Here is a 23,645-nt window from a genome sequence, read left to right on the forward strand (position 1 = left end):
TTTGTTCTTAAGAGTAAACAGATGAGAGTAGTTTTATTGTTGTTATACATTGTGAAAAATTTGCAGTACCTCCCATCTTCTTTCTAGAAATATTTGTAAGATGACAGTTCACCCTATTCAGATCTTAGTAATACCATTCTTCCATGTCAGGCCACTGAACAAAACTGATAGTTCAACTTGTGGTGAAATCAGTGATAAACCAAAAGGATTAGAACTGGTTTGTATTCAATAAACGAAGTGGTCTGCAGCAAAGTGTAAGGGTAGGCATAATTGTAACAATCTTGTTGGAAGTAGAATCTATTAAATTCCATATAACGTTTTTTACAACAATCTATATGTTAAAATAGTTGTCAAAAATTCTTTTACCAAAGAGCAACTGGGTGAATTTAAAGCTAATGTAACTAGTATTTGTTTCTTCCCATGAGGTGAAGGATGGTAAAAAGTCCTAAGTAGAAGCAAAACATTTGGTATGATTTCATACTTATAGAAGAGTTACAAATAACATTTGTTCTAGCATATTCTCTAATCTCTATTTGTCTGTCTATACATTGTTTTCCCTGAATCATTGGAGAGTAGGTTGCACCTATCATTCATCCTTACCCCTCAATAAGGACAAGGATTTTTTTGATGTACTATAATAACAAAATCTGGGAATTTAACATTGATAAAGAACTTTTTTTCTAATCTATGATCCTTAATTCTATTTTCTCAACTGTCCACATTATAATATCCAATCCAGAATCACATTGTACATTTATTTATTGTGTCTCCTTATTCTTCTCTTTGGAACAGTTTTCCAGCCTTTGTCTATATGATATTGATATTTTTAAAAAGTTGTAACCAATTATTTTATGAAATATTCTTCAATTTTGGTTTGTCAGACATGTACTCATGATTTAATATAGGTCATACTTACTAAACAAAACACTGTGACACTGAAACATTTTAGATTATCACATCTAGAGTCACATAATGGTGATCGGCCCTCATTGAGGACATTAATTTTAGTCATCTGTTGAAGGTGACACCCAGTGACTAATAGTATCAACTTAGTAGTACTATTTTTCCCTTTACAACTAATAAGCAAACTGTGGTGATATACTTTGAGGCTTTACAAACACCATGCTCTTCATAATATTATCCCTTAGATAAAGCATCTTCTGATGATTTTTGCAGGTAACACTTTTTATATGATGGTGGATCACTTTTTAAATCATAGTTTTATATTATGGTTGCATGTACATAACTTCTTATATGATGGTTATAATTGATAACACGACTGTTCTCTTGACATTTTCATTTGGCATTTTTCTTGCCTCTTATTTTTATAAATTTATCATAGGTATAAATTCATGATTTCCTTTTTTTAAACTTTCATTACATTATTTGATATTTTTACAGAGAATGCAGAAACTCAGAAGCACATTAGTAGCTTGTGCTGCAAAGTACTTGTTAATCCCTTTGTAGATATTAGTGGTTTAGAATATTAGAGGTAATTCAGAAACTTTTTCTTGTGGGTCTACTTTTTCCACCACAAGACCTATTATATTTGTTTTAGATGTAGTTTAGCCATCCATCTATTTATGTTCTGATTAGGCTATTTTCTGATAAAACTTTCATTGAGATAATTTTAGATTCACATGCCGTTGTGAATAATAATATGGAATAATTCTGTGGCTTGACAGCTTGAAGAGTTATGCTATCTTGCTCCTGAGTGAGACTAGTAAAAAAATATATTTTTAAAAAACACTTAAAGCCTGTGGAAATAGTCCTGAGAGCAAACAGCAAATGAAAAAAATATTAAAGAAAATCTATGAAAATTCTGTAACAAAGGTACAAAAGTCTGTGGTATTTAAGCTGGGACCACTTGCTACCACCCCACTGCCAGATCAGCAAGACAGACTCCAGCCTGCTGCAGTCACAGGACTCCTCCACACTACAGCCTACCTCCAGTTTCCAGCTGGAGGACTCACCTCCTGAAGGAGCAGGACATCAGTGTTTTTTTATCCTGTCCCCAGCTACCTGTTGGTAAATATGCCTTGAGCTAGTGCAATTAAGAGTTAGGGACTCTCCACTTCTGTAGGATTAACACTTCATCTTCAACACAGTGAAATGAGAATACTGGTGCCTTTAGTACTCTTGCCCCACCTGGATAGGTGATGGTTCCATGTCAGAAGAGGCAATACCAAGAATATCAGGCTGCTGTCTCTCTACCAAACACTGAATTCCTAGATCTCACTAAAAGAGAATTTTATCATTGTTCCCATTCCCCACTGCAGAACTTTGACTCAGAGATTTTGCCTGGTAGGAGAAGAAAGATTTAAAGAAGATGGCTCTTAATCTTTTCACAAAGAATGGCCAGGTGTGATGGCACATGCCTGTAATCCCAGGGACCAGGAAGGCTGAGGCAGGACTGCAAGTTAGAGATGAGCCTCAACAATTTAGTGAGGCCCTAAGAAACTTAGCAAGACCCTGTCTCAAAATAAAAAGAGCTGGGAATGTGGCTCAGTGGTTAAGCACCCCTGGGTTCAATCCCACATACCAAAAAAGAGAGGGGAGGGAGAGAGAGAAGGAGAAAGAGAGAGAAGGGGAGGGGAGCCACTAATCTTTTCATAAAGGAAATGACTTTTTTGTAACAGGGAATGGAGAAGTTCAATCCTAAGGGTGCTCTCAAGAACCCAAGATTATGATAAATGGCAACTGAGAAGATATTCAAGATACAAGGCAAGAAGTAGGTTACCTAGGTTTCAGAAGAACAATGGACTAAGATAGCTAATATAAGCCCCTAAGGATGAAAACAAATATCAAACTCTGACCTCAGACACTACTCTTCAAAGGAGCTAGAATTTGGATGACTTTGTAGAGCAGTTTATCCCCCACAGCATTATAGGAAACAATAGAATAATCAGCAACAATTAATGGGAGTTTAACAACTGGGAATAGACAAAGACTATCATTTTATCTGATAGTGACTGCAGAGATCTGAAGCTCCCTAAGGAGCAACTAGGGGTTACACTGTCTGGAAGAAAAGAGGAATGAACTTCACTAAAATGACCCAGTTCATCACTAAACACATAAATGAACAAATAACAATAGAAAGACTTAGAGGGAGCAAAGTATCCGTCTAAAGAGTTGCCACAATGTATTACCAAAAGTGTCCAATTTTCAACAAAAATTTACATGGCAAACAAAGCAATACAAAAGTGTAAGCTATTTTCCAGAAAAAAAACAAGACCCTATGTACATGTATGATTACACAAATCCAAATTGTGAACAACCGTAGAAACGAAAAGATGTACCCTGTTTGTGTACAATTAATCAAAATGCAGTCTGTAAAAATAAAAAAAAAAATTAAAAACACAGGCAACAGAAACTGACACATTTATTAAAAAAAAAAAAAACAGGGCTGGGGTTGTGGCTCAGTGGTGGAGTGCTTGACTAGTATGTGTGAGGCACTAAGTTTGATTCTCAGCACCACATATAAATGAATTTTAAAAAAAGGTCCATCAACAACTAAAAATATATGTTAAAAAAAAAAAAAGTTCCCAGCAACTCGGGAGACTGAGGCAGGAGGATTGCAAGTTCAAAGCCAGCCTCAGCAACTTAGGCAGGTCCCAAACAACTCGGTAAGAACCTAAATTAAAAAATTTTTAAAGGGCTGGGGATTTGGTTCAGTGGTTAAGCACCCCTGGGTTCAATCCCTGGTGCCCAAAAATAAATGCATAAATAAAAACTTAAGAGCTGGGAAATAATAAATAACTCAGTAGTAGATCACCTGCTTACAACATTGGCAAAGTCCTGGGTTCAATACCCAGCACCGCAAAAAAAAGTAAAATATGTGGTAGGGACTTTCTTAGAACAAAAGAAAGATGACATGACACCATCAATATCAGTGTGCACATTCCACAACTCTGTTTTAACACTGTTGCAACTCTATATTACAGAAATAGAATGCCCAATGAGAATGTATATTACTTTATATTGGAGACAAAGAGGTAGCAAATAAGGAGGAACTAACAAAAGGCATACAAGGCAACACTTTCTGCCTTCAGGACTAAACCTTTAGATATGAATCCACTGGGCCAGTACCGACACTAATAAGTGCTGCTTCCTGCTGAAGGCCCTGTTGCCCTGACTCTAGACTGGGTAAGAATCCCACAACAAACAGACTTCAAGTTAGCCAATATATACATGTTCTCAGAATTAAAGGAAAACATGACTAAGAAGGGAAGAAAGGTGGAATGACAATGCTACATCAAATGGAGTGATCAGTAAAGAGATTAAAATTATAGAAAACAAATGGAAATTCTGAAATTGAAAGGGACAAGAAATTAAAACTTTTTAAAAAACTCACTAGAGAAACTCAATGGTAGATTTTCACTGTCAGAAAAAAAGACTAAAGAAACCTGAAGATAGATTGATAGAGATTATGCAACCCGAAAAACGAAGAGAACAATGAAAAATGAAGTCTTAGAAATGTACAACACTGAGCTGGGGCTGTAGATTCGACATGTAAGGCACTGGATTTGGTCCTCAGCACCACGTAAAGATAAAATAAAAAAACAATGTGTCCATCTACAACTAAAAAATATTAAAAAAAAAAAAGAAATGCACACCACCATTAATCACACCAACATATGCATAATAAGGGTATACCAAAAAGGGGAGCAGAAAAAATATTAGAGAAAAAACTGCTGGAAACTTCCTAAATTTACTGAAAAGCAATAGCCTAAACATACTAGAAGCTAAATGGACTCCAAGTGGGATAAACACGAACAGAGCCTAAATAGACACATCACAGTAAAAACACTGAAGGAAGTCCATGAAAACAGTTATAGAAAAACAATGCCTTATTTATAATGGAAACCATATAAGATTAACAGCTGACTTCTCAGAAAAAAACAATAGAGGTGAGAAGGCAGTGAGATATGTTCAAAGTGCTTAAAGAAGAAGAAAAATGAACCAAGAATCCTATATCTGACAAAGTTCCTTTCAAATATGAAAGTGAAATAAAATATTTCCCACATAAATAAAAAATGAGAAAATTTGTTGCTAGTAGAACTGCCTTACAAGAAATTCTTTAGGCAGAGAGGAAGTGTTAACTCAGTTCCACACACTAAAAAATGAGAGCACTCATAAGGGTAATTATATAATTCTAAGTGTAGCATAAATGCATATTTTCTCCTCTTAACTGATTTAGAAAACAACTGCATACAATATGTATATTATGTATCATTGGTATTACTGAACACATAACATATAGAAATGTAATATATGTGAAATGTATTTGTCAGTAACAGCAAAAAAGAAGTTTGTGGGAGCAAGGTTTTACTGGGCTAAATAAATAATTACAGATGATAAATTTATAATTATAGTAACACATTGGTTAAATAACAAATATAATAAATATATCAATAATATTATAGAAATGGGTGAAGGGACTAAAGCTATGTAGGAGGAACATTTCTACATATCACTGGAAATAAGCTAATACAAATCTGAAGCTGATTCTGATAAGAGGTACATGATAAACACGAGAGCAGACACTTTTTCAAAAACAAAAAGAAGTGGAAAAAATCATTACATTAAAATGTTACATTAGAAAATGTTGCAAATAATGTAAAAGGAAGGAAGGGACTGACATATACAGGAAGCATAAAGTAAAAGAGCAGACATACATCATGTATAGATTATATCAATAATGATAGTAAATATGAATAGATCAAATGATCAGTCAAAAAGATAAGTCAAGGAAGAAAGTAAAACAGGAATCAGAAAATATTTTGAGATCAATGAAAATATACAACATACCAAAACTGACGGTAGGCAGCTAAAGTAGTGCTTAGAAGAAACTTTACTAAAAATGCCTATATTAAAAAAGATCAAAAGATGCAAAGTAAAAAGTATATTAATTAGCTTCATTTAGCCATTCCATGATATATACATTTTAAAACATCATACTATAAATATGTAATTTTTAATTTTCGATCTAAAAATAATTTTTCTAAAAAGGCAAAGTATCTCAAATCAATAAGCTAACCTTGCTTACTAAATCCCTGAGGAAAGAAGGGCTAACTAAACCTAAAACAAGGAGGAGGAAGGAAATAATAAAGAATAGAACAGAAATTAATAAAATAGAGAAAACAGAAAAATCAATGACACCAAAAGCTGTTTAAGAAACCAGCAAACTGAAAAACCTTTAGGTATCTTAGCCAATAAAAATAGAAGACTCAAACTACTGAATCAGAAATTAAAGAGGGTTCATTTCTACCAACCTTAAAGAAATAACAAAAGATTTTAAGGGGCCACCTCTCCTCTTAACAGACGACCCACTCTCTCCCTTCCTCCCTCTTGAGAGAGCTTCCTTTCCTAATAAACTCTGCTATACTTAAAAAAAAAAAAAAGATTGTAAGGATTACAATGAACAATTGTACACCAAAAAATTAGATAACTTAGATAAGATGGACACATTTCTAGAAAGAAACAAACTACCAAAATAACTCAAGAAGAAATACAAGCCTTAATAGAGCTATAACAAGAAGAGATTGTATCTGCAATCATTAAACTTACCCACAAAGAAAAGCCCAGGGCCTGGTGGCTTGAATGCTGAATTCTATCAAACAACTAAATAAAAATGAATACCAATTCTTTACAAGATCATCCAAAAAACAAAAGAGCAGGGAACACTTCCCAGCTTAAGTTATGAAGCCAATATTATAGTGATAACAAAACTAGAAAAAGCACAGGAAAAGAAAACTATAAAGCAATATCTCTTCTGAATGTAGACACAAAAATTCTCAACATAATACTACAAGACCAAGTCTGGCAGTAAAAGAATTATAAATCATGACCAAGTGAGATTTCTACCAAGAGTACAAGATTAGTTTAGCATCCAAAAATAAATTGATATAATACACTAAACTGATAGACTACAAAACTAAAATCACATGATCATCTTTGTTAACACATATACTGCATTTGGCAAACTCCAACCCCTTTCATAATGAAAGGAAAAGACAATAAAATTAGAAGGAAACTTTTTCGACTTAATAGAAGACATCTATGAAAAACCTACTGTTACCATCCTACTTAATGGTCAAAGACTGGATGCTTTATCCTCTTTCAATACAATTCAACATTGTGCAAATCGGGGAAATCAGATAATAAAAAGAAATAAAAGGCATCCGTATTGGATGGGGAAAGTATATCTCCATTCACAAGGACATATTTTGTGTATGGAAAATCCTGGGAGGAGCTGGAACTACAGCTCAGTGACAGAGTGCTTGCCCAGCACATATGAGGCACTGGGTTCTATCCTTAGCATCACATAAAAAATAAAATAAAATAAAATAAAATAAAGGCATGATGTTCATCTATAACTACAAAAAAGGAAAGAAAATCCTGGGAAAGCTACCAATAGTAGTATTCAGGCATAATAAACAAGTTCAGACTGAAGGGACATTCTTGCTGTGTTGAGTATTTGGATCCTTGAATACAATATATCTTTCCATTTATTTAGAACTTCTGTGATTTGTGATTTCTTTAATCAGCACTATGCAGTTTGGGGCATATAAGTCCTATATGTTTTGCTAATTATACACCTAAGCATTTTTTTTCTTTTTCTTTCTCTTTTTTTTTTTTTTTTTAAGAGAGAAAGCAATGGTAAATAGTATTGCATTTTAAGCTCTGGCATTTACATAATCATTGCTAGACACAGAAATATAACTCAATTTTCTATATTTATTTTTTATCTTATGATCTTACTGAACTCATCTTCTAGTTTTAGGCTTCTGGGGTCTTTTGGGGTTTTTTTGCTTGTTTGTAGATTCTTTGGGATTTTCCATGTAGTCAATTATGTCATCTGCAAATAGGGACAGATTTTCTTTCTTTCCAATTTGTATGCCTTTTGTTTCCTATCATTCATGTTAAAATTTTTCAAAAAATCTACAAAAAAATCTATACTTAACATATTTAATGTTATAATACTGAATGCTTCTCTTCCTTAAGATCAAGAAGGCAACAAGAGTTTCCACTGTCACTACTTTTATTCAACATAGTGATGGACATACTAGCTAGTGTAGTAAGACAAGAAAAGGAAATTAACAGCATAGAGATTGGAAATAGGGGCTGGGGTTGTGACTCAGTGGTGGAGTGCTCGTTTTGCGTGTGTGAGGCACTGGGTTTGATCCTCAGCACCACATAAAAATAAATAAATAAAATAAAGGTATCTCATTTGTAGGAATTTTCCTTCAGATGTATCTGCAAGTGTTTGAAATGGCACATGCATAAAGATATTCCTAGTGCTATTGTCGTGTGACAATTTTTTAAAACTGGAAACATATACATCTAACATTAGTGGATTTGCAAATAAATTATGGTACATTATATGAATAGAAACATTTAAAATCATACAAAATTGGCTGTTAGAAATTAGGATAGTGGTTGTATTTGGGAAACAGTGACTAAATTAGTGACTGGAAGAATATGCAGAGTTGTCTTCTGGAATACTGATTCTCATTACAGTTTTACTGATTTTATAGAATATCATAACTATACATCTTTAATCCATGCACTTTTATATGCATATCTCAATACAGCAAGACCCTGCCTCAAAAAAAATAGTAAAGCTCATCTGGATTAATATATTTATAAAAATAATCTAAATACTTTTGAAAAATACAGATAATAGTTTTAATTATTAGATGTTATAATTTTATCAAAAATATCTAGTAATTTAGATGCTATAAATGGCAGATTAAAGCATTTAATCTATGTCATTTTCCTCCCAATTATTTTACTAAAATGAACATAAAGAGGGCTGGGGTTGTGGCTCAGTGGTAGAGCGCTTGCCTAGCATGCATGAGGCACTAGGTTCAATCCTCAGCACCACATAAAAATAAATAAAATAAAGGTAATGTGTCCATCTACAACTAAAAAAAATTTTTAATTAAAAATAAAAAAAAAACAGTTCCCAAAGCAGGGAACTGAAGGTTGTTTTTTTTGTTTGTTTGTTTTTTGTTGTTGTTGTTGTTGTTTTTAACATTATCATCCAGGGAATTAATATAGCAAGACTCTCTGGGATATTGAAAAGTTAAATAATACCAATAACTACCATTTTTAAAATTATTACTCCATGGTAGATGCTATGTTATACACATTACATACATAACCTTATTTAATCCATACAATAACCTTGTAAGGTAGGTATTAGTTTGTATTAACTTCAGTAGACACTTGAGAAAACTTTGGGACACAAAACTAAGTGAAGTAGTGACTGATTTCACAGGGCATAGGAAGCAAACCAATTTGCCCCAGGAATCCCTGGAGAGACTCAGATTCATGATACAAGGTGCAATTGATGATGGAGATCAGGTGCCACATACCAAAGAGAAAGGCTGAAAGGCTGTATTCAGGAATTGTAAGTCCTTCATCCCTCACCTCTCCTCATATTCACAAGGCATTGTCTGCATTAAGTTAAAAAGGATTTAACTAAGTCCCTGGACACTATGTGTAGTTGTGAACCTAAGTAAAAGCTGAAAACAGAATTCACTGAAAATCTTCTTTTTTTCTTTTCTTTTCTTTTTTTGTTTTTGTTGCTGTTGTTGTTGTTGTTGTCGTCATCAGGGATTGAAACCCAGGAGCTTAACCACTGAGCCACATCCCCAGTCCTTTTTAAGTTGCTTAGGGTCTTGTTAAGTTGCTGAGGCTGGCTTTGAATTTGCAATCCTCCTGCCACAGCCTCCCAAGTCACTGGGATTACAGTCCTGGGCCACAATGCCCAGCTGAAAGTCTATTTTTAACATTGTTACTTCTAGTCCCTTTTCCATGTCCTGTATGCAAAATATTATTAACAAAGAGAACCAAGAGAACTTCTGAATAACCATTCAGTATCAGTAGGATATGTAGGATACCTCATCAAAACAACTGGCTTTCCACCCAATGACTCATATTAAAGATCTCTGTATATGAAAGAACATCCAAGGATCAGATAGAAAAGCCCTGGAGAACAAAGTAAATTCAAATGAGAAAAAAACTTCAGTAAAACAAAGAGTGCCCAGAAAATAATATTTTAAAAAGCCTAATAATGGTGCTGGAGATGTAGCTCAGAGGTAAAATGAATGCTTAGAATGTACAAGGCCCTGCTTTGAGCCCCAGCACCAAAAATAGAAACATTGCTAATATTTTCAGAGGATAAGTAAAGGGAATTCTTTAATAAGTATAATAATGAAAAAAAGAAACAAACAGAACAAGAAACAGCTCTTGTTGACTAGAAATGTATAACTGAGATTAAAAATTTAGTAGACTGGGAATTACATAGTTAAGGAATCTCTCAGAAACAGAAAAAAAAACATTTTTAAAAAAGTCACAGGAAAAAAGAAAGGACACAAAGTGATTCAGTCCACAATAATCTGATTCCCAAAATAACTGTAATTTCAGAAAGTGACAAGATGAAATGTGAAGGGAAATCATGTAGAAGAAATTATACAAAAAGTAAAAAATAATTTTCTCAGAAGCAAATATAAAGAAAGGGTCCGTCATGTATCCAGCAGAACATGTGAAAAAGATGTAAAAGAGGCAATTCTAGTATACCAATGAAAAAGATTTTACAAGCCTTAAGTAGGGGTAGATAGCTTCTGAAGAGAAGAATGAGAATCAAGAGTTGTATTAGGCTTCTGTATAGCTACACAGAATGTACCTCTCTGGTATGAACAAATGGTTAGGTAGACTTACTCTTTCTCCTCCTCCTCTGTGACAGCAAACAAGAAATAAGAATTATTTAAAAACGTATTTAAAAAATAGTGTCCCTCCTTTTTTTTTCTTTCAGCAAGTAGGTGCCATAAAATCTGCAGAATCCAAAGGAAAAATTTAAAGTGAGAAGAAAATGCAGAAAATTAATATCATGATGCCTCATCATTGGCAGATTCAGAAAGCATCAGCAAAATTATACTTCCCGAAAAGGAGAAACTTACCAAGAAATGTAAAATCTTTAACTCATAAAACTAACAATTAAGTGACTGCAGGGCTGCCTCAAGCTGAACTTCAGAAGTCACAAAGTTGGGAGGCAGAGAGAAACGGCACAGAGTTATCTAGAGGGTTCTCAGCAGTACATCTCAGAAGGTTTAGTAAAAACATACTGTCTGAAAGTGAATGGCTCACCTGCAATTACAGAGCTTCTGTCCTTTGCAGCTTCTAAAGGGCCTGGGAACTGACAGAAACCATTCCAGACTCAGATTGGATCAAAGAACCAGATCAAGTTGGGCTACACAAAATAATTTCTTGAAAACCCATAGCCACCAGAATCAGTGATCCCTGTTAAAGAGAAATGAGGGTCTTTCAAAGATTAAAAACCTGGAAGGAAACCCTTGGAGCCTTCTATAATCCAAGAACCTGCCTACAAATTGCTGGACCAGGAAAAAGCATGCCATTAAAAAATAAGTATTTGTGGAGCTGGGGATACAGCTCAGTGGTAGAGGGATTGCCTAACATGCTCAAAGTCCTTGGTTCAATCCCCAGCACTGGGGGGGTGGGGGGGGGGGACAAAAATGGCTAGAGCTCAGCATCCATAAGATTTTATAAAGAAAAAAATGTAAAAAAAGCTACAAAATTAACAAATGCATGAAAAACATTCACAAGAAAAAAAGTTGTTACAGAACAGATGGGGAAGAAAAGGTGTTACAGAACAGATGAAAATGCTGACCACACCTTCACCATGGGGTAAAATTCTTAATGGAACTACACCTTTGTGTGGAAAAACAACAGAACTCACATGCAAGAACTTATACATTGCTAAGTTTCTTCTTTAACACTTTTGCTGCACTACCTTTATACTGAGAATGTCCTTCCCATCCAAAAAAGTATAAAAATATACACCAATTGTTTTTTATTTTTCACTTCAAATTTACTCTTTATTTAAAGTAGAAATATACCTTTTCTTTTTTTTTTCATACCCCAACTGTATTTGGGGATGAGAAAATGGGTATCTCCAAAAGGAACATGATGCATACTTATTTGATATAAATTCTCTAGATTGATGCATCATTGATACTGAGTATGGAATCCACAAGCAGCTTCTTCACCAGGCTTCTTGTTCCATCAGGAGAGTCCAAGAATGTTACAGATGTCTTACAGCCTGTCATTGCATGCCTCTCTATGCTCACTGCCAGGGAAGTTGCAGGTTCTCCAATAAGCCCACTGTTATACTTAAAACTGAAGGTGCTTTGCTTCATTCAAATCAGTATAACTTAAAAAAGCAAATTTTTAAAAGGATAAATTTATGCCACTTTTTAAAGACATGTTAATAGTTGTATGTTATTTTTGTACCTAAATTTTTTTTTTTTTTTGCTTAAAACTACAAATTACTAATCATAGCTATTGTTATTGAAGTAAGTTAGGGATTATATTGTCTATACATGGGAATTCCGGCTTAGAAAACAAAGTATTTATATATATGTGTGTGTATGTGTATACATATATATATATATATATATATATATATAAAATTTCTTTTTAAAGTAATGGGGATTGAACCAATGGCCTAGCACATGCTAGGCAAACACCGCCACTGAGCTACATCCCCAGCACTTTTCTAAATTTTCTTTTGAATCAGGATCTTTCTAATTGATGAGGCTGTTCTCAAATTTGTGATTCTCATGCCTCAGCCTCCTGAGGAATTACAGGTACAGACCCCTATACACATCTTCAAAGTGATTTTATTTATCATTATGATTATTATTATTTTGGAACTGGGGATTGAATCCAGGGACACTTTACCCACTGAGCTACATCCCATTCTTTTTTGTGTTTTTTAAAATTTTGAGACAGGGTCTGACTAAATTGCTGAGATCTCATTAAATTGCTGAGGCTGGTCTTGAAATTGTAACCCTCTGCCTCAGTCTCCCAAGTTGCTGAGGGTAAGTTTGCACCATCACACCTGGATCAAATAATTTTCAAAACAACTTTTTATTGGGGAAATTTACACAAAGTAAAACAAAGCCCAACCCTATGTATACACAAACTCAACAGTCATATTAAAAAATTATCCACAATTCTAATATTTTTCATATAACATTATTAATAGATTAAGTGAAGTGTCTGGCTATTTCCCAATCTGCCTTTCCTCATTTAGAACTCCAAAAAAAAAAACCATCAAGAGGCTAAAGTTGGAGGATTTAAAATTAAAATTGAGGCTAACCTGGGCAACTTAACCCAGTACTGTCTCATAACATAAAAAGGGCTGGAGTGATGCTCAATGATGAGTGCTTACCTAGTATGAATGAGGCCCTGGCTTCAGTCCCCTGTACTGAAAAACAAATACTCCATAACATCTGATGGAGGTCAAAAATCACTGTGAAACCAATAAAGCTTACTTTCATGGGTACCTTTGAAAAAAGAGGCATAGCATTATATCCTTACAAATTTGTGTTAAATTTATAAAAATAAAATATTTCAACCATAACCAGTGAAGACTGGTATCTCTTTCCATGTCAACTGTCCCCCCCACTCTGCACATTTTCCCTTCATGTTATAACCATAGTGTACAGTAGGCATTTCCAAGATCTTGTTAAGGGCTATAGTGAAATATATTTTTTGCTTCAACATCTCTTCCATGTATAGTTACACTATTACTGGCCACCTCACTATGGAATGTCCCCTAGGAATACTCTGAATATGATCAACTCAGAGAGTATTTAAGAGTAGTCACACAACAGAACACACTATATACCCTGAAATCTTACAGCTCGGATATGAAAGAAACTCCATAGAAGTTTCCCCAAATCTGACCACAATTCTAAAAACTACATTGAATTAGAAACAAGAGAGTTGAGACCTGGGGTTGTGGCTCGGTGGTAGAGTGCTTGCCTAGTGCAAGTGAGGCACTGGGTTTGATCCTCAGCACCACATAAAAATAAATAAGTATTTTGTCCATCTACGACTAAAATATATTTTAAAAGAAATAAAAGAGCTGAGAATTTGAAACTTCTGTAAACTATCAAAATAAAAAGCAATTTTCTATTAATTCTTCTAGAAGATACTGAATTTATCCTTCCTTTATAGAAAATGATTTATAAAATCATCAAATAAGACTAAGTATATGCACTTCAAAAGTAGAAAAATTATTATGGTGGTGTAAATTATGAATTTTTTTCTCCTCTGTTTTATAATAATATTTTTTAAATCTTATGAAGCTGGCAGTGATTTATTTCCTTCATGTAAGAAAATATTTCAACTGCACATGATTTGGTGTGTTTGTAATTTTGTGGGCTTTTTTCCCCCTAAAACAGGGGTGTCAAATTCAATAATTAACGGGTTCCAAAAAACCTGGAACCACTCATGACATAATTATTATCTTCATTGAAGGATGAAAAAATTGAAGTTCACAGCTATCAACCAACTCTCCAAAGTTAACTAGATATTAAAAGGTGGGCCAAGAACAGTGGCACATGCCTGTAATCCTAGTGGCTTGGGAGGCTGAGACAGAAGAATAAAAGTTCAAAGACAGCTTCAACAATTTAGTAAGGCCCTAAGCAACTTAGCAAGACCCTGTCTCAATCCCTTTTTTTTTTTTTCTTTTTTCTTTTTTTTTTTTTTTTGCGGTCCTGGGGATCGAACCCAGGGACTTGTGCTTGCAACGCAAGCACTCTACCGACTGAGCTATCTCCCCAGCCCAAGACCCTGTCTCAAAAAATAAATAAGTAGATAAAAAGGACTGGGCATGTGACTTAGGACTTAGTGGTTAAGTACCCCTGTACCACCAAAAAAAAAAAAAAAAAAAAAGGTGCAATGTGATTTAAAAATCACATTTTCGGGACTAGGAATTTAGCTCAGTGGTAGAGTGCTAGCCTAGCATGCCTTGGGTTCCATGGATTCCAGGCACCAAAAAAAAAAAAAAAAAAAAAAAAATTCAGTCTCCAAAATATTAGATAGTAAATACAAAGAATTAGGTAGCACCGGTTATCTGTTCATTACAACACAAACAACAATAAAAAGCATGACCATGGAAGTTCATTTAATCTCTTGAAATTTGATTTTACTACATACAAAACAAGAAGATCCCATTAGATCATTTTTAAATTGCCTTTTTATAACTAGGCCAGTGGCAGCTATCCTGAGCTCAATACTAGCTGGAAGGCACAGGCTACTTACTCTAAGATTATAGTAAACATTAAACATAATTATCTTAAAGGAAGTGGAGAGCCAGCCAAAGATTTTCAGTAAAGAAACATGGCAGATCTCATAGACTGGCTAACCTATCATCCATTCCCAATTTTTTTCTCCCTTGCCTATCTATCTCTGCTGTTGAAGCTAAGGAAGGCAGAAGTTCACATCCCAAGCCTCCCTTGCAATGAGGATGGTCATTTGACACAACTCTGGCCAGTGAAATGTAAACTGCTTAGAAAAGCTTCTAGCAAAGCTTTTGATTTCCTGATGAACACAGGGCTTGCTCCACCTCTCACCATGTTGGCTTAAATCAAGCGGGTCTAAAACTAGCCAGCGATCCTGCCCTCTTTCTCATGAGGAAAAGACCAAAATCATCCCACTAAACATAATGACAATATTACTCAGGAAAAACCCATAGCCATCTTCAAATTTCTTGTTATACAAGGTTATAAATCCATTTAAGTGATTTAAGGTGGGTTTTCTGTTGAGTATCTTACTGAATAATAAAAGTTATAAAAAAAAATCTGCATGAGTTGGCACATGCCTGGTCTGTAATCCTAGATACTCAGGATTTGGAGGCAGGAGAATTGCAAGTTTGAGGTCAGTCTGGGCAACACAGATTTAAAAAAAAAAACTTGTAAGAATAAATGTTGGCTGGGTATGCCTGGCACAGACAAGGCCCTGGATTCAATCAGTACCACCACACAAAAGAATAAATGTGTACACTAGAATGGCCATTCTCACGTTAGTGTGGAGAATGAATTAAGAAATGACAAGAATGAAGGCAGGGAGACTTGTTAGGAAGCTATCATAATCCTCTAAGAAAGAAAACCAAGAATTAAGATAACTGCAGTGGGAGAGGTAGAAGAGAAGGCAAGAAAAGTTTCAAATGTTTTCTCTTTCTAGTTTGAATGACAAAAGGGTGGTTGGGCCATTCTTAGATATAGGAAGGGAAGTCAGAAGTAAAGTCTAGATTGGAGAAACCTGGGTTTGATAAATACCATATAGAATAGTGTTGACCAACAAAATTACAATGCAAGCAATTTATGTACTCCTAAAGTAAAACTAAATGTGTAAAATTAATTTTAATATTTTATTTAACCCAATATATCTAAAATTATTTCAAGATATTATCAACAAATTAATGTGATAACTTACATACTGTCTTCAAAATGCAATGTATTTTATACTCAAAGCACATAGCAATTCCTCCAAATGCCTTTTTCATCACAAATACTTGATCTGTGCATAAATTTCATAAAATTCACAAGTGAAAAAGTAGACTCACATACTCAAATTGTTCCAAACGCAGTTATTCTTTTACTTTAGTTTTCACATCCATGCTGAAAAAAAATCCCGTTTTTTTAATAGTAAGATTTTTGGTTTATATTTTATGGATGGGGCTGCTGCTGTTTCAACTTTATAAAGTAAAGCTGTCTGCTTTCCAAATTCCAAAAATTACTCTCTCATCTCAACCAGTGCCCTATGGTTTTTTCAGAACAAGAAGGATGAAAGGGTTTTCATGACAGAGGTGCCATTTTTATTTTGGGACTTTTCATGTACAAATCACACTAAGTGGCTCAGCACTTTATAGCCAAGTTTATATATTATGCCCTAGCCAAACTAATTTATTCCACCCACCCTTTTGGGGAAGAGAAGACCCACTCCTATAAAACTACTTCGCTTGACAGGATGTGTCTATCAACAATGAGTAACTCCAACAACTTCCAACAATAAAGTGTCTCATTTGGCTTTTAACATGGGAGAGTCACACAGGCTAAAAGTTCATTTTCAAAAACAGATAAAATTCTGTCTATAGGTATGAATGTATACCATTCATCTTTTTAAAAATAACTGATTTAACTTCAGACCAACAGCATTATCAGTTTGAAACCATCTGAGTAAATTCAATACATCTTATGCCCACTTAGTATTAACACTGAATTCAGAGTTGCTAAATAAAATGAAAAGCAACTCTAAATTTGTCAATAAAGGAGTTTTCAAAAAAATTTTTGTGGTTTTTGCAGTAATTTTCCATAACACTTTCAAATACATTTAAAATCTTGTACACACTGGTTCATGTTTTAAAAAAATGTGTGGGCTGAGGATGTAGTTCAGTGGTAGAGTGCTTTCTTAGCATGTATAAAGCCCTGGGTTCCATACTCAGTACCATACACATACATAAAAATAAATTAATTAATTAATTAAAGGGAATGATTTACCAGGTGCAATGGCACAGTACTTTAATCCTAACTCCAGAGTTAACTCCAGAGGCTAATGCAGGAGGGACCACAAATTTGAAGCCAACCTTAGAGTGAAACCCTGTCTCAAAACACCAGTAAAACACAGTGGGGGATGTAGTTCAGGGGTTCAATTCTCAGTGGTACAAAAAAAAAAGTAAGAAAAGAAAAAGGAAGAAGTGGTAAGATTCTTACTGATTTTCATTGTTTAAATTTTTGATTTAAACATAAATTCTAGTATTTGTCTAGTTATTTTTTTTTCCTAGCCTTGGAGCTTCAAATTTAGATCCTTCTCATATGCCATGTGATACTGGGGGGAAAACAAACTACCATTTTTTTTCTCTATTAAATATTCGCCTGGCATTTCTGTTGTTCCAAGGAAATCCTAAGCTGAAGTTAAAAGTACCTTAAATTTTGTACAACTCTTCTACAATTTCACCAAGTGGGAGAGCACATAAGATCACTAAATTCATTGTCCTAATTCTTTCAACAATTACATTGTCTGCATTTGTGTAGACTACTTAAATGTTCTATAACACTTGCCATAAAGCCCATTTCAAAAAACTGAGCACAAGATGGGCATGGTGGTGCACACCTATGATCCCAGCTACTCAGGAGATTCACACAGGACAACTGAAGTTCAAGATCGGCCTGAATAATTTAGCAAAACCAAATCTCAAAATAAAAAGGTCTGGGGAATATAGTTCAATGGTAGAGAACACCCCTGGGTTCAATCCCCAACACCAAAAAATAAATAACTGAGCACAAATATTTTCAAACTGCATCATGCAGTATAACAAGGAAATGAGGAAATCATTCTTGTTCTTTGGAGGGGGTGTGTGTGTGGTGCTGGGTATTGAACCCAAGGCCTCTTGCATGAGAGGAAAATGCTCTATTAGTGAGCCACATCTCCAGCCCCCATCAAGCTTATTTTAATATTCCAAAGAAACACAATTTTTTATCTAATCTAGCTAGAATGTTCTTTATTGTGAAAAAATTTTTTTTTCTAATCTAGCTGAAACTCTTATGACATATGTAAAAGACTAAATATCAGGTGCATGATTGATTACTTTTTAGGTCAAGAATTTAAATTACTTCTTTATAATTTTTAAACCCTATGAGAAAATATACTTAGGATTATTAATTGGGCAGTATCTCTTATGTACCCATCTAAAGCTATTTTCAACTTTTCAGATTTTGAATCAATCTTTGATACTGTTAGGTCCATAATGTACAAGCAATTGATGGCTCAACTGAAGACCCTGCATGCCTGCCCCTGGCACTGGAAATCAAACCCAGGGGCAATTTACCCCTGAGCTACATTCCCAGCCTTTCAAATAAGGTCTTGCTAAGTTGCTGAGGCTGACTTTGAACTTGCAATCCTCCTGCCTCAGCCTCCCAAGTAGCTGGGATTACAGGTATGTGTCACAGCACCTGGCCCTTGCATGCTTTTATAAAATATCTTAGGTTTTATTTTTCTAACAATTTCTACAACTGAATAATTTACCATTAATCCATCTAAAAACTAGTTCTCTTTAATGCGAGAATTCAAGCTGTTTTAAACTTATCAGGCCAAACTTGAAAACTCAGATCCTATAAAAATTGTTAAAAATTTGTTAAGACATTTAATTCTGATTTCAGGTGACTAATTTTATTTTTAATTGACACATAGGAGTACATATTTGTGGGGATACAATGTGCTAGTTTGATTCTTTTCTGACCTTAAGTAATTTATCCAATTCATTCTGTACTTGCTAAATACAAATTAATACATTCATATCTAATTTTTTATTTGTTATCAGCTTGCTTTTCTGCCACAGCAGACTGCAATTGCCATTCATCATGAAATCTGCAATATACTTTCTTCTAGTTTCTTTCTGTTAATTGTTAACGATGTACTAGCTTTTCCATCTCTACTTGTTCTTTTTAAGTATGTCTTTGTTTTAAATTTTAAAATTTGTTCATGTGTAAACTGGAAAATTATAATTAAAATAAGCATTTAAATTTAATCAGTAATTGATTTACATAGATAGTTATCACTATAACTCCTGTGGTCTGCATAAAACATTCAGGAAAACATGCTATAATGTTTCATCAATTCATAGAAAAAATAATTTGCATTGATCCATCTGTTAACAAAGATTTAATTAGTGATATGTTTATATGTAATATTAGAAATGACACAGAAGTTTGACAAGCATACTACAATCATATTTTATGCAAGGTAACAAAGGCAAATGTGTACCAAAAAAAGTTATGCAGAAAAAGTTTATATAGCTTGTTTTTACATCATTAAAATTAAATAATTTTTTGCTTTCTTAGTCCTAATGAACTCATTTCAAGTGCTTAATAGCCACATGTAGCTAGTGGCTACAATACTGGATAGTGAGGATATGAAAATTAGGAAGATCAGAGCCAAAAGGCTTAGCTTTTATTCCATTTCTCTTTTATTTGATATAACCTTGAAGGTTTAGAACTTAGGTGTGAGTCACTTTATTATTTTTGTATTTTGTAAAACACTGCAAAAGTGTAAATGGTTGGAAGTTCTGTATAAGACTTCTTGGAATATATAAGGACACACTCTAGCAGACATGGGTCAATCTCTAAAAATCTATAGTTCTTAAAACAATTATCATCAGCTTTATCTCTTTAGACAATGTCTTTTAAATAGCAACATGCTGATACTAGTTTAACTGGCTTTCAAAAAAACTTGTTATGTACGTAAAGGATGTGTGGCACAAAACTTACAAACGATGAATGTATATGATATTTTTTACTGTAAGTTTCTCATAGCTAGCTGATTCTCATAGAAGACTTTTGTTGATTTTTGCCAAACTCTTGTATCTGTAGCCAATCTATGATTGCAATTTGACCAAGATTTTACAAATGGAGTTGCATCCCAATCTGCTAATTCCTTCCCCAATAAATTTATTGTCATTAGATCTGATATGTGATCTACTGTTAAACTATTTCTCACCCTTGTACAAATTATATTCATCAAACTGAAACCTCTTTCAGCTTCAGTATTATTGACTGCAATGGTGCTAACTATCTTCTTAGCTTTTTGTATAGTTGTAGGAATCAAAACATTATTTGATTTTATATTATTATTTATAAATTCCCGAAAATCATTCAAATCAATTTTATATTTTAAAATTTCACACAAATGAAATAATTTTTTTTCACCAGCTGTCCATGGTAAAGTTATTTCTTCATAAGGCCATGTGGAAGGTTCTAACAAATCAAAATAATTAAAAATACTTTCATCATGGTTTCTATCAGATAAAAGACGTAAGTTCATGTGTTGAATTATATTTTCTAGCAACATATTCCTAGGAAGAGAATTAAATTTGTTATTCTTATTAAATGGAATCTCTTTAAACTTCTCTGACTTAATCAAATCTTCAACCTGAGCTTCATACTTTCCAGTACCAATTTTTAAATTTTCCAAAGCTCTTATGGTTCGTTTTATCAATTTTTGTGCTTTCTGAATATTAGTTGATCTTGACTGTAATGCAGTTGAAAGCAGTGAAAATTCTTCGAGAATGTCAATCATCAAAGCAAGGTCTTGTAAGAAATGAGTATTAGCTAGCCTCTCTGCCAAACCAGAGTAAGAATGAGAAAAATGCATATATAATACAGGATATGCATGCCATACAGCAGTCGCAGCTTGTAAACTACATGCCGCCCATCTTGGTCCCATTACCCGACCAATTTTAATAATTTCAATTTCAAGGTCTTTAGCTACAGATCCTAATAGCTTGGTTTGATTTGTATTAGACTGGTGATAAAGAGAATAAATTTTATCAAGAAATATCTTAAAATGATTAACTTGTTTTATTTCAGATATTGAATCATCAAGTGACAATTGCAATCGATGGTTTAAACAGTTCCACATAATGATTTCAGGAAATTTTTCTAACAATTTTGTAGCTATACCAGACTTTCTTCCCAGCATCAGGTTAGCACCATCAGAACAAAATGCAATCAAATTTGCTTTCAAATATTCATTTGTAAAGCCATAATCATTTAAAGTAGTCAATAATGTATTTAAAATGTACTCTGCTGTAGTTGACACTAATTCTTTTAAAGCAACAAATAATGTAACAGGTGCAGGAGCTGACTGAATTGCACACTGGAGATAAATCACAAGGGTGCTTTTCTTTGAAACTGTAGATGCCTCATCGATCATGATACAGATTTTGGCATTCTCTTCAATAATATTCTTAAATATCTTCATCTTCATTTCTTTTGCAATATGTTCTGCTATTCTTGTTGCACTGTAACGGGTATTTAAACAATTGACCTCTCCATTTTTCTCCTGTAATTCTGTTGCCTCCTCAATATCTGATAAAGGTCTATTATGTTTCACTAAACTGTAAACAGTATTGAAAACTTTTACAGTAGCATCAATATTTTTATTATTTTGCTTAGGTACTATATTAGAAATTGAATCATTAACTGATTCCTTTAATAAATCTTGAATTTTACCATGAGCTTTAGATATATCATGCTCCCTAATTTTTTTCCGCAGAGAAGCTTGCCTGGTAGTTTTATTACTGCCATTAGGGGTTACTAAATATGCAATCCATTCCTTGGAAACATGGACATGCTTTTCTGCTTTCGATCCTAAATGCCGAACTGTTGAACAATCCTTACATCCTAATTTACCTTCTTTAATTTCAAGCCACTTATACTGTTCTGTAAACATAAATGCTTGTTTTTCATTCCAACAATCTGGAAGCATAAGATTATCTATTTCTTCCTTTGATGAACATGACGGCTTTTGTTCAATGACTGGTTGTTCAATATATTCTAAATTTGGTTCCTTTGACTTAGGCAATCCACACTGATTTTTGTTCCTATCATTACTTTCTGTGTCTATTTTAGCCTTCTTCACATTTAAAAAGTGCAAGATGTCACCCTGTCGTTTTGGCATTTTAGGGAAAAGAACCTGAAAAATAATTTTTACATGTATAAGTAAAATTCATGATAACATTTGAAAGGTAATGTAAAAAGGTATCTTAATGGTTTATTTAAATAATTTTAGAAATAAAATTTAAACTAAAATGCTTACCTGGATGTTCAGTTTTACCTATAACTTCAATGTCACTTGCTATTTCTTGAAAAATCCACTACCAGATTTTAAAATTCTACAGCCAACAATAGTATCACAAAAATCTGACTACGAATGTTTCATTATGATCCAATTCAGTCAGAAACACAGGTAATATGATTTGCAAATGAGTGTAATCCCAACATGAAGAGTGGGTGGTATTTTCATTTACACGAATGAGAAAGACAAAGATGTACATTAGAGTTCCATTCATTTTTCAGTGATGACATCAAATCTTTGCTGAATTAAAGAGTTTTTCAATGTCACAAGGCAATTTCCTCAGTTTATTGTGCTACACACATTTTAGTAGTTGAGTCACATCATATTTTGAAATTTAATCTGTATTAACATTTTATCCTTTTGAGTTTACCCCACCGACAAATAACAAATGGAGCCCTGATTTGTATTTTACCAATTACCACGAGGTAAATACTCCCTTTTAATTGCACCAGCAAACTACCTAGTGTGGCATTTCTACCCAAAAGAAACAACAGATGCAAATAATGTCAAGTATACAGATGTTAGGATGAGTTTGAGTGTTAGCTTAAATGTAATGATAACATATGTACCATATATTTATGTACTTTAATTTTTTATAGTCAACTCACAAAATTCCAGAAAATCTGTAACACAGTTCAAGGACCTCCAGCACTCTATTACTACACTTACTGAAAGAACTGAAAACAGAAATAGGATGTGCTTACATCACTATGATGCATGTTAGGCTCTTCATCATCACCACGAACTAGATCAATGTATTCAAGAACAGGTCTGGACAGTCCTTCCTAAAAAAAAAAAGAGTGGTAAATTTATAAGTCATTAACATTCAATTAAACTCACATTTACAATCAGTGGGGAGTTTTTTGTTTTCTTTTGATTAAAATTTGCAAAGATTACTCTGAAAAAAGAATCTTGCAAATGGCATAGAATAAACAGAAACAAAAGAGGCACAGGAAAAAAGAACAAATAAATATGTAATAATGACAAAAGTTGCAAAGAGCTTAAATGTACACAGGGGAATAAAGTCATGTGGCTTCCTTTGGCAATGGAATATAGTACAGAGATAGTATTAAAATGACACAGATTTCATGGTACAGTACTTTAAAACTGGAATGGTTATCAATAATGTC

General features: G+C 33.7%; 2 protein-coding genes across 2 annotated transcripts in view; both read right to left on the reverse strand.

Annotated features, from left to right (window-relative positions):
• The window catches only part of ZNF451 (zinc finger protein 451), a 118,216-nt gene that overhangs the window by 90,334 nt on the left and 4,237 nt on the right, over nucleotides 1-23,645 (reverse strand).
• Nucleotides 17,657-23,183, reverse strand: KIAA1586. The gene is made up of 2 exons (XM_079147486.1): nucleotides 22,477-23,183; nucleotides 17,657-22,353 (listed from the first exon to the last, which is right to left on the reverse strand). The coding sequence occupies exon 2, from the start codon at nucleotides 22,336-22,338 to the stop codon at nucleotides 20,173-20,175; it is 2,166 nt and encodes a 721-aa protein (XP_079003612.1). The 5' UTR covers nucleotides 22,339-22,353; nucleotides 22,477-23,183; the 3' UTR covers nucleotides 17,657-20,172.

Source organism: Sciurus vulgaris (assembly GCF_902686455.1).
Source record: "Sciurus vulgaris genome assembly, chromosome: 7".
Classification (NCBI taxonomy): Eukaryota; Metazoa; Chordata; class Mammalia; order Rodentia; family Sciuridae; genus Sciurus; species Sciurus vulgaris.

Bases quoted from the DNA above. Each gene is read 5' to 3' on its own strand.
- KIAA1586 (XM_079147486.1), bottom strand. From the start codon at position 22,338: ATGCCAAAACGACAGGGTGACATCTTGCACTTTTTAAATGTGAAGAAG.